The 12,798-nt window shown below is 43.7% G+C and overlaps 1 protein-coding gene across 2 annotated transcripts in view; it reads right to left on the bottom strand.

The window, feature by feature from the left end:
- Positions 1–1,138: 1,138 nt before the first annotated feature.
- MRTFB (myocardin related transcription factor B) overlaps positions 1,139–12,798 on the bottom strand; it is a 304,268-nt gene continuing 292,608 nt past the window's right edge. For both annotated transcript variants that reach the window (XM_078663095.1, XM_078663094.1), the window contains one exon: positions 1,139–2,240. In XM_078663095.1, the coding sequence (XP_078519221.1) occupies positions 1,693–2,240 (548 nt within the window). In that variant the 3' untranslated portion in view covers positions 1,139–1,692. The remainder of the gene's footprint in view (positions 2,241–12,798) is intronic.

Here is a 12,798-nt window from a genome sequence, read left to right on the forward strand (position 1 = left end):
TGGTGCATGTGACAAAGGTGGTACATAGTATGATACTGCCATTTTTTTCTAGCACTAGGCATGGTCTGCAAGCGTGCATATTAGGAGCACTTAGCATCTTACACAGGTCTTGATTCAGTAAGTGCACCAAGGTGTGTGCAGCTCCTGGAATAAACATGAAGCTGTGTGATTGTTAAGCCCACTGATGTGCTCTGCCAAGGCTGGATCCAACGAAGTGGCAAACAAACCCAATAGGCCTACCGTAGGCCTATTGGGCCAATAGGCCAATGGGTCAAATTCAGGCCAATAGGCCTGAATTTGATACATACCAAATTCAACTCCAAGATTGTTCTGGGGCTGATGAAAGCAGGAGTAAGCAAAAGCACGTCAAACATGTCGAACTTCCTTCATACCCCTCCTTTTATCAGGGGTAAAAATGAAGCAATACACATTTCAAAGGATGGACACTTTAAGCACATCCCCCGAAATGCTTTTATGTCTCCTCTGAAGGTAGAACGCCATGCGCGCCATACATTGGCAGACCTCAGCTGTCCACCATATTGGGTGGCACAAGCTTATATATATAAGTATATTTTGGGTTCATGCACAATACTTAGTTATGCAAGTAAGATCGGTCAGAGGAGCACAAGCGCTTTCCACTTAGTGCTCGTGAAAACAGGGCATGTGCATTGTGCACCATGGCCTTTGTGAACATGCCATAGTATCTTAGCTTTTAACTCGCCTATAAGACCACATCTGAAATGCTTCCATTACTTCTAGACACAAGTTTGCATCAATTTCTGACTATATCCCAGTTGTCATTTGAACCATTGTAATAATTTATCCATGATTAAAGACTGCACCCACTCTTAAGATGCTCTACTAAACTAGGCTGATTAATGCAAACCTATATACAAATTACACTTACTATAAACCGTGTAACATTATGAAATGCTTGATATACACATTAAAATATATTTACACCGTATATAATCCAATGTGCTACTTCCGAATCATCAATGTCTTCATCCAACAAGAGTCGTCTTCTCATATGGCAGCTGTATGCCAACTGATTCAGAAGAAGCGCAAGACACTGCTGTACAATTTAAAATTATTTTTTTCATTTTTTTTAAAGAATATTGAAATACTCACAATATCAAAAGGACATACTTTATAGACAAGATTGTGTTGAACATAACACATAAAAAAAGAAATCCTGTTGTCAGTGGAAATTCACTGAACCCGCCAGTGCTAGGAGTTGCCGTCAGCTTCATAAATAAGCCTTGGCTCAGGCTCTTCACAGGAACAATCGAGTGCAGTTATGTTAGAGCACCTCACACCGAGGCTTCGCTTCTACTGGTCAGATGGTTACAATTCTCATCTAGAATCAGTTTAAAGTCATTCCGGACTATATACTTTGTTCCCTTATCGCAGTAAATGTATATGTTCTATAGTCAAGCACTCATTTTTAACATGCCTGCCATTTTCCCAATATGGCAGTCATTTATTTGGCTTTTGAATGCATTCATGCGTTAACCTGTGTCTCAGGAAAGACAACGGTATACTTTGCAATCAACATGGGAACATCCGCAGAGTCTTAGTACTGATCACTCAGTAGTTTGGATCAGCAGTTCCAAATAACTGACCCAACCTAAAACATACCTTGTAAGGGCATTTAATTTTCGCAAAAGACTCCAGAGATCCAATCAATGTTTAGTCCCAATGTAGTTGCAAGTCCTGCGAATCCAAAAAATCTGTGGAAAACATGCTTGGAACAGTTGCACTTAAGGGAGTGAGACCAGATGCCGAATTGGGCATGGTTATGTCCAACCACTCCATATTGTCCAGGTTCGCGTCAGGTAAGTCAAGGGATAAACATGATCCATTCACTACAAAAGGTTGGTCTGATGTTTCCATTGGTGAATGAGAGTGGTCCAGCAACGCAGAGTGATCGAGCAGCTCATTCTGAAGGTCCTCTATCAGAGAAAACGATTCTTGGACTTCGGCGTTACTCGTCATATGAGGAACGTCATTCCTTGAAGGCAGAGTTCCATCCAAGAAAGCTTCTATTTGGTTTTCCAGGCTAAGCGAGAGATTGCTTGTAGACTCCAGTGTCGAAGGAGAGGTCAACGGAGGCGCCATCTGGACCCGCGGTGGTGGCCTAGTTACCACTGTGCTTACCGGCATTGTGGTGATGCTGGCCGTGACTGGCCTCATCTTAGAAATAGGAGAAGGTTCTTCTTTTACAAGGGGGGAAATTTCTGCAAGTACATAAAGGAGAAAAAAATCAATTATTACTATTCTTCATTGAATACTCTTTGCATTAAAAAAAGTAAATTTGATATACTTAATTACAGCTGTTCCTACAAACTCACAAGCACATCAGTAACTAAAGTAGTCATTTTCTAGTTAAAACTTCAAGAGGAAATGGAAAATAACCTAGATAATTCGGTCCAATATTTTAAATTCTGTTGAATATTCCTCAAGTCTCAGGGGACTCTCAGGGTTCATCTCATAATCCCGGGTATTTCTGCTGGCACCTGGTAACTACAGGGGACTAAGGAACCACATAAAAAATCTAGGGGGCTCGTAATGCCAACAAGACTTCAAAACATTTCCTAGAGGTAATGCAGAAATTCCAGCAATACTCGCCATACAATGATACATAAGATCGTTTAGGTAACCCAAGTATCACACATTATACCAGCAGGAGTGTAAATGAGTCCCCAAAAAATTGTAATATACATCCATTTTTAACACTTTTTATAAGCGAATAATCAACTAGATTACAAAGACATCTATTGCCCTTTTACAGAAACAAACCTCTATAGCCATTGTTTACTACACAAATCGACTTATGGAGAGATATTCTCATTAATGTTTTAAATGCAAATAATAAAATACGCTTTTCAGCCTATCTTATCTGTATACAAATTAAGGAGCTGTGATGTACCTTCCCGAATTATACACAGTGTTTTAATAAACAGACTACTTGTATTCTGCTGTTACATTTTAATAGAGTACATAAGAAGCTTTCAGTTTTGCAGCAAGTGAAGTAAATAAGTGTTTTCTTCCAGAACAGTTTAGCAGCTTGAGTCCTGTTGCACAGCCAACAAGGAAACCAAGTGTAGGCACCCTATTGTTGTTTTTTTGGTCATAGCCTACCAGACAGTGAAGCTGTCACGTTTAACAAAGACATCTTGGGGACTTTCAGCAAGTTGACCTAGGAATGTATTCTGCTCATTGCTTACTATTGGCTTTGTGGTTTATAACTCACATTTTCTAGCTTTCTATTTGCTGGCTTTCTTTGCTTTAGATATTGTTTACTGTATTCTTCATCAAACTCGTTTTCTGTAAACATGCATTTAAATGTTTTTCATATCTTGTCACATTTGCTGTGCATTTAAAAGACAGAGGTCAAATGTCAAGATCTCTCTTCTGAGGCAGCTTGGTGATAACCTTTCTTTCTCTGACTTAAAAGTGAGAGAATTTAAGTGACAATCCTGCTAAGTATCCATGTAAGAGGAGAGGATGTACGATGTTTTTTTTCATGCACACAACAAAAAAATGAACTGTGCTGAGGTTTCAGAATATTTCAGAATTAGTACAAACAAAGCCCAATCTTTTTGTAATTTTGAAGGGTGGTGGAAACAAATATTTAAATACGATCAAAACACATCAATACTCTAGGTGATGACACTTGCAAACAATATTGTTTGTGTGCAGTAAACCGTATTTCTGTGCAAATGTAATAGTCATTTCAAGTGAAAATGCATTGTCTGTAATGGCAGTGCACTACCACATCATGCATACCCCACACTACGCCATTTCACTACACTCTATACCCTTCCACTCTATGCCACCTCCCTCCATTCTACTCCACTCTAAGACCCTCTGCAACACTCCACGCTGTTCCAATCTATGCTACTCACTCCATGACACAACACGCCACTCCACTTCATGCTCCTCCACTCCACAGCCTCTCCCCACTCCACTCTACTTCACTCCAAACTACCCTACTCCACTTCAATCTATCCCATTCCACTTCAATGTAAACTAATCTACCCCACCCAACTCCATTCCACTACAATCTACCCCAATCTACTTAATTCCAATGTATTCCACTGCACTCCGATCTAACCCACCCTAATTTACCCCACTGCATCTCACCCCAATCTACTCCACCCCACCCCACTCCAATCTACCCCACTTCAATATACCCAACTCTAACCCAATCTCATCCACTCCACTCCAATGTACCCCAATCCACTCCACTATGATCCAATCTATGCCACCCCAATTCACCCACTCCACCCCACCCCAATCTACCCCATTGTAACCCAATCTATCCAAACCCACCACACTATCCCACTCAACTCCAATCTAGTCTACCCCACTCTCCTCAATCTAACCCAATCAACCGCACCCCCTCCAGCCTAATCTACCACACCCCCCCCCTCAAATCTAGCCCACTCTGCTCTGATCTACACTTGCCTACCACACCCCACTCCAATTTACCCCAATGTAACCGACTCCACTCCAATCTACACCACTTCACTCCAATACAACCCAGTCCAATTTAGCCCACTCTATTCCAATGTACCCCACTCCACTCCAAACTTTAATGCAATCTATCCAACTCCTCTCCACTCCAATCTACTCCACTCCACCACAATCTACCACACTCCAATGTACCCCACTCCAATCTACCACACTATCTACCACACTCCACTCTAATCTACCCCACAACACTCTATTACACTGCACTCCACTCTACCCAAACCTACCCCACTTCACTCCAATGTGTCACACTCCACTCAAATCTACCCCACTCCACTCAAGTCTAACCCACTCCACCCCACTATAGCCTACCCCTCCCCAATGTATCCCACCCCAATCTACCCCACTCTAAACTACCTCTATCTACCCCACTTCAATCTGCTCAACTCTATCCCAATATACCCTACTTCACCTCACTCCACTCCAATCATCCCTCTTGAATCTATCCCACTCCAATTTACCCCACACCAATCTAGCCTTTGCGAATTCAACTACTCCACCATAATCTACCCCACGAAACTCCTCCCCAATCAGTCTGCCTCCACTCAAATCTCGACTCCACTTAAATCTATCCAACCTCACTCCACTCTACCCCAATCTACATACTCCAATCCACCCAATATCGGCCACTTTACCCCAATTCACTCCATTCCATTCTCTTCTACCCAATCTACTCCACTCCACTTCACTCCATACTACCACATGCCACTCAAACCCACCCCACTCCAGCCCAATCTAACCAATTCCAATCTACCCTAACCAACTCCACCCCAAACTACCCTACTCCAAACTACCCCATCCAATCTGCCCACTCCAGTCTACCCCAATCTACTCCACTTCCATCTATCCCACCCTAACCAATCTACCACATCCAGTCTACTCCACACAATCTACCCCACACCACTCTATCCAACTCCACTCCAATCATCTCCATTACAATCTACCCTACTCCACTTCAATCTATCCCACTCTAATCTGCCCCACTCCACCCTACTCCGCCCCAATTTACTTCACTACACCCCAATCCTCCACTCTAATCTACCCTACTCCAATCTATCCCATTCTAATCCACTACACCCCACTCAACCCCACTCTACCTCACTCCAATCTATCTCACCCCATCTCAATCTACCCCACACCACTCAAATTACCTCACTTCCCCTCCACTCTAATCTACCTCGATAAAACCCACTCCAAACACTCCAATCTACCCCACACCATTCCATTCTTTCTGACTATAATCCACCCAATCTACCCCACTCCCCACCACTTCACTCCAATCTACCCAACTCCTCTCGAATCTACTCCAGTCCACCCATGTCCACTCTTCTCCAATCTACCCAACTCTAATCTACCCCAATCTACCCACTCCAATCTACCACTCTAATCTACCAAACTCCCACCACTTCAATCTACCCCACTCCAATCTACTCCAATCTACCAGACTCTATTCTACCCCACTCCACTTTAAGCCAATATACCCCACTCCACTCTCCCTCAATATAGCCCATTCCACTCTACCCTAATCTACCCCACCTAAATCTATCCCACCCCACCCCATGACACTAACTTTAGCCATGCTGAACAGCAACCACACTTGTGTACAACATGGCTAAAACACATTGCCAAAGCCAAAAAATCTCGCAATAGGTGAGACCTATTGGCTTTGATAAATGCTTGTTCGCTTTTCTCAGTGAGATGCCCTAAATTTGAACGAGCTTCCCAGATGCAGGTCTCCTGCTTGCTGTGCCACGGGGCTCGAGCTGCGCCTCCTTGATGAAGGCCAACTAGGATGAAAATAGTATGGGTTATTCGTGTTTCATTCAGAGTGAACCTGGCCGGGCAGTTTGGTTTGGAATTTTCCTATTGGAACAAAATGAAGGCTGATCTGCATAAGGTCAGTCCATAAACTGATATTAATCCAAGCATTCCACCCATCGCCTGTTTGGTTGTCTCACATATTCATGGAGTGACAATTTCAGTGCCATTGAATGTACCAGATAAATGTGCCTTTTACGGTGATCTTCAAACGTGAACTTTTTAATTCACTGCGCTAAATAAATCCTCAATCAACTCTCTTCTAGTACTAACAAAATCGCTATAACTATCAAAACCACCTTCAGAAAAACCATGCCAAGTATGCCAATTTAAAATAATACCTTTCATCGAGATGTTTTCAAAGAAGAACAGAAGCCCTCAGCACCAGCGTGCAGCCTGAGGAGCCTTGCAAAGTCACCCTGGGAAAACCAGGCGCTCAATCATTTCTTTCTGATGCCTTCAAAATAAATACTGCATCACTCACTTATAGAGGTCAACACTATTCCTTTACCAAAAACCACAAAGAGTGAATCCGAGCAACATGCTAAAAATCGTCCTCTCTCTAAACTTCAGTGTATCATTCAAACCATTAAAAGCATAGAGATATTGCAAGATTATCGAAATGAAAATGATTTACTGTATTTTAGACAATGTCAGTTCTGGTCGCTGGACAGTACAAGGATGGCGGTAAAATATTGTTTTTAATTGTAAGCCAGGACAGGAGAGCGTTGTTTTTAGCACATGATTGATCGTTCTCAAATACAATAAAAATGTGCTGATCATGCAGGCTTATATGAAGTACATGAAATGAAGCGTGGCAAAAAACAGATGTAGAAAAAGGCGTTATTATTGCATGCTTACTACAACGTATCAGAGGAGGCCCGTGTTCCCCTAACACGTGGGCCAATCATTTGTTTATGATAGACGCGTAAAGCGGGGGTCCCATCTAAAGGCCAGATGTAGGTCGGCAAATACCGACCGGTATTTGCTAATGGAGATGTAGGGGCATTAAAATATACAGAATCGGTATATTTACCGATTCGGTAAATTTACCGATTCTGTAGAATACCGAATCGGTAAATTTACCGAATCGGTAAATCCAGATGTAGGTGGCACTGAAAACAGTGCCACAGGCCATTACCGATTCGTTATTTACCATGTAATTCTATTGCATGGTAAATAACGAATACCTGTGTACATGCACATCTGTGCATGTACACCTGTGCCATGTGGCACACATACATGCCCTAAGGGCATGCATGTGTGTCACATGGCACACAAGCCAAAATCAGGGGTGCAACAGGGTGTCAAAGTGACACCCTGTCACCCTTGCAAAATCGGTAATTTTACCGAATCGGTATTTACCGATTCGGTAATTGACATTGATTCCTATATAGGAATCAATGGCAATTACCGAATCGGTAAATACTGATTCGGTAATTACCGAATCATACAGATTCGGTAAAAATTACCGAATTTTTACCTACATCTGATTTACCGAATCTAGAATACCGAATCGGTAAAATTCGGTATTCTAGAGTCGGTAAATCAGATTTACCTACATCTGGGCCTAAATACTTAGATGATGAGTTTTGGCAGAAAAGTGCCTGTTCTATGTACGGGGACCGCGAGAGTAAGAACTAGAATCAGGGACTTCAAAGAGGCTTGCTACCTGTGCATGTACCAGATGTGTGCCTTGAAACTATCTCGTATGCAGAGCAAGAAATGCCAACAGAGTGATCAGCCGCAAACACCAAATGTCAATACCACCTTTGGCAGGATGGCATTCTGAGTTCTCAGCACCAATTTTTCAGGACAGAAGGTGGTGTAAGGAGGTTACACCAGGAGTTCCTAGTGTACTCATGTATCGTGTAGAAGTGATGTTGATAAGACATACTGTCTTAGTTGTCAGAGATTGTGGTGAGCAACTGTGCAGAAGCTAGAATGGTGGGCATGTAAGGAACGTCAGAACCAGATTTAGATTCCATTGAGGTAAGATGAATGGCTTTAGAGGAAACATATGAGTTTGAGCCTCCAGAAAACACATCTAAACAGGAGAATAAAAAAAGAGACAGTTGATCAGGCAAACATATTAAAGAAGAAAGGATCAGCAAGAAACTCTTAACTTTGCTCACCGCAAGACCTTGTTGGACAATGACAAAATTAAAAACAACACATGTGAAAGTTTGGATAACAGAGGATCGAGATGCCAAATCACACACAAGGTGGCGAGCTTCCAGCATAGATGGATTTCGTGGATGGCTGTATGGTTGCAAGAATTGCATCCACCGCCTTGGGCGATAACTCAAATGAATTCAACTGACATATGGTGGTTTAGATTATAGAGATTTGAATGCAGAACCTCCTATGTTGCAGAGACACAAGGTCCTCCAAAAGTGGTAGCAAAATCTGAGAAGACATGTTCTGGCTTTGAAGCTATGTGTACCACACACTCTTGGCCGAGTGAGGGCCTATTAAGATGCTTTTTGCCCAGCCTGTCCTAGCTTTCCTCAGAACTCGAGGCAGGGGAGAAAGCAATGGGAATGCATGCAGGAGACCCATGTCCTATTGCATATGAATGCATCTCCTAATCCCCTATCTGGTGGAGACTCCAATGCACTGGAGCTTTGACATTGAATGTTCTCGAAGGCGTCTTAAATAGACATGAGTAAAATGAATTGAACATGAAGAAAAAGTAATGGATTAAAAAACGGTTAAATATGATGAAAAATGAGAGTAAAGCAGAATTATTTGATTCATTTGATTCAAAACTAATGTGTGGCAGTGCAGCCCGATGGAATCTTTAAATGAGGTTCCCTTTGTAGAGATGTCACGTTGCAGCGCATTGGGATGAAGCGCGAAGGGGTTTTTGCACGCTGTCAAAATCACAATGGTAAAAGAAGGATTAAAAGAAGGATTAAAACAAGGAGGACGAGGAGTGCATCTCTTTCCACGTATGTCAAACCGATGTAGCCAGGGCATGCCCCAGAGATCGAAAATGCCCTCTGTCACCTCTGAATGGAGATCCCACTCATGGTCCACCAACCAAAGTCTGGTCAGCTTGGTAGCTCTGAGTTCAGGGACCTCTTCAGGTGGGTGGCTACCAGAAGGATCCTCAGCTGGCACAGTAACCCCCTGAGGCACAGGGCACAGAATTTGGCACCCTGCACTGCCATGCTTGTTGCAGTACCACATGGCAGTCTTGTTGTCCATGAGGATCAATACCACCCTACCCTTGACAGCCCCTAGTCAGGCTTTCAGGGCCTAGTGGATCATCCAAATCTCCCAAACATTGATGTGGAGTAGGTTTTTACTGGAAATGTGAGGCCTCCCCAAGTAGTCTCCCCAACCTAGTGACATCCATAGTAGAACGGAGAGGGGGCTGCCACATGTGTGTGTGAGAGAGAGAGAGAGAGAGAGAGAGAGAGAGAGAGAGAGAGAGAGAGAGAGAGAGATCGAGATCTGGAAGGAGACTTAATTTCTACTCTGGTGCTAGGCCCTTTAAATCTTTAAGTTCTACTGTAGGTTCCACATGTGCTATCTGTGTAGGGGTCAAGGAGGCTTCACGAAACCAGGAACCCAAGAAGTCTCAGAATCATACTCAGAGATCCAGGGGTGAGCCCAAAATGTCAGAATCATATCAAGATTGTCCCAGACTTGTTGCAATTGGCCTGAGCACTACTATTTCCAGAACAGTCCCTATGAAGTGAATCCTTTGCAGAGAGCACTTGTGGGACTTCATCTTTTTGGAAAACCCCAAGGAGATAACAGCTTACCCGTTGTTGAGGTAAGGGGTTGCAAGTACCCCAACTTCCTAAAATAAGCTGTGACCACCGCCATTACTTTCAGGAATACCCATAGGCTGAAGGGCAGCACAGCAAACTGTAAGTGCTCTGACCCCACCGTGAACCGTAACTTTGGTCTGGGGGGCTGCAGGATGGGTTTATGAGAATATGCTTCTCGCAAGTTCAGGAACACCCAGGACTTGTATTTCCAAGTAAATATTCCAATGGGCGGAGATCCAGTATAGGCCTGAGGCCCCTGTCCTTCTTTGACAGGAGGAAGTAGCATGGATAGCACTTCTCGCCCCCTCAGAGATCAGCATTCACTTGATAGCACCTTTGCCCATAAGGAGTTTGACTTCTTGCATCAATATCAAGGTGTGGTCTGCTGGACCTCACTCTGTTGTGGGGGGAATAAGAAGTAGAGATGAAACAAAAGGTAGGGTGTAGCCCCTCTGAATGACGGTAAAATCCATTGATATGATATGACATAATTCCAACTGGGAAGGAAATGTCATATTCTGCCACCTATCACCTAGTTGTGTGACTGCAAGGGAAACTAGAAATGGCTATTGCTGTCGCTATTGGAGTAAACAGCCTTGGACACCACCATGTGCTCTGCTCCGAAGGGGCTGCATTTGCTGCTGCACTGGCTGGGAGGGTTCATGTTGCTGGTAAACTAGGCTTATGGAATGGCCCCTAAATTTCCTGAACTGCTGATGGAATTGTCGGCTGCAGACAATAACCCAACAATCGTGCAGTGGCATGAAAAACTTTAAATCGCTTGACCACCAAAACAGCCCTCTCTCTGAACTGTCTAAATCTGTTTAAGGGTGTGTCAACGAAGGACACCCAAACATCCCATGAAGACCCATTTGAACGCATCTTGCCATGCCTTCTGAGCACTAACTATGCGGGTGTTATTAGCTTGGCCTATACAATGGGTGTTTCCAGTCTGAGCCGTAACACACACTCAGACAGTCTTGGATCATTTAGACCAGCGATACTATGGCAGGATCTCTCTGGCCACGTCCTGTAAGGCATGGATCTACCTGCCCAGATGACACACACATTCAAAGAACGTAGAGCTATGCTAACTATGGAAAAACATTTTCTTACCAAAGGCTTTGATACGTTCCAAAATCACTACCTGGGGAGTTTGAAGAGAAGGTGTTTTGATTGTCTTAACTTATAGACGCTTGTACTAGAAGGATTTCAGGGATAGGTTATTTTGTTAAAATCTCAGTTTCCCAAGGGGATGGTTTATGTTGCTTGGCCACAGGTCAACTGAATGGGGGTCAGTGGGATGCGCTGCTTAGAACAAGTGGCCATGAGAGAGTCTGTCACAGCCTTGATAAATGGTTACAACGGCTTTGAAGAAATTGGACTTGGTTGGAAAATTCTAGTCAGTAAACTGGATTTGCTTTCAAGTGCAGAAAATTGCAAATTTAGCTTTTGCTGCTCTTCACGCTACCTTATCCAAAGAAAAACTTTCTTTTGTTGGTGGACCAAGTTGTGAGTCCAGCTCTGTCTTTCAAGATATATGTGGCTCACTGACATTCTGCAAGTCTAGGTACAGCCCTTCATCAGAGTAGTGAGGGGGGAGCAGATTGTCTGCCTACTCATCACCATAATCAGTGTGAAGAGGGGCATTTGGTATGCACTGGATGGCATCAAATGTCAGAGCCAAATATTTCCTACAACCTCTGTTAGTACTGGCTCAAGGAGATGCTGAGGATCGGGCTGCATAATCACTGGCTTGCACTCAGTTATTTCGACTAAGTCTTGGCACAGCCAAGTGTTGAAGACTGGCATCAGGATCCTATCCATTAAGGGTGGAGTCAGGATCAGTTTTGGCAAAGAAGGAAATTACGTGGACCTTGAAGCCAAGAAGGAAGAAAGGCTGGATGAGCTTTGCTACAGGCAGGGAACGGGTCCTGATGGGTCAGTTTGGGCATGAAGCTGCCAGAGGAAGTCCAACTCAATGGTCCTGTGACTCAGTGGGGCCTGAAGGCACACCAACAGCATTAGGAAAATCTTGAAGGCCATAACTTGCTGCTGGTTTAATGACAGCCCCAGCCATTCGGGACTATTTGGGGAACCAGATCAGTGTCAGAAGTGGCTTGAAGTGAAGGACCATTCACGTTTCACCCATGCGATTCATTGCCAGGTTTAGATTGACAGGATGGGGTTGAATACCGCCCTGATTTCTTGCACTATGGAGTGTTTTTGACTTACCTGAAGACTGAGTGGGAACTGCACTTTGCAAGTGACCAACGTATGGTACAGGTCTAGGAAACGGCCCCTGCAACTTGGAGCGAGACCACTTTTATGAACGGGACCACTTTTTATGCTCTGCGACAAAGAGCTTTGCTTCCTGCTCTCTGATGTCCTTCAGGTGTGGGAGGGCACTTCTTCAGATTGTGACTAGTGTCAAAGCACCACCACAGGCACACATCATGCGGATCCATAATGACCATCTGCTTCTTGCAATCGCGGCACGACTTGAATACTGTAATTTACCTAGGAGACAGCTTTCCTAAAACACTTTCTGGTTACCTTCTTTACAGTTGTTTGAAAACCAAAAAGGTGGCAGGAGAGCTCGAAATCTGCACAGAGTGGGGTCAAAATGCATTCTGCTCAGTCATGTTTGCGCTTG

Source organism: Lissotriton helveticus, chromosome 10 (genome assembly GCF_964261635.1).
Source record: "Lissotriton helveticus chromosome 10, aLisHel1.1, whole genome shotgun sequence".
Lineage (NCBI taxonomy): Eukaryota > Metazoa > Chordata > Amphibia > Caudata > Salamandridae > Lissotriton > Lissotriton helveticus.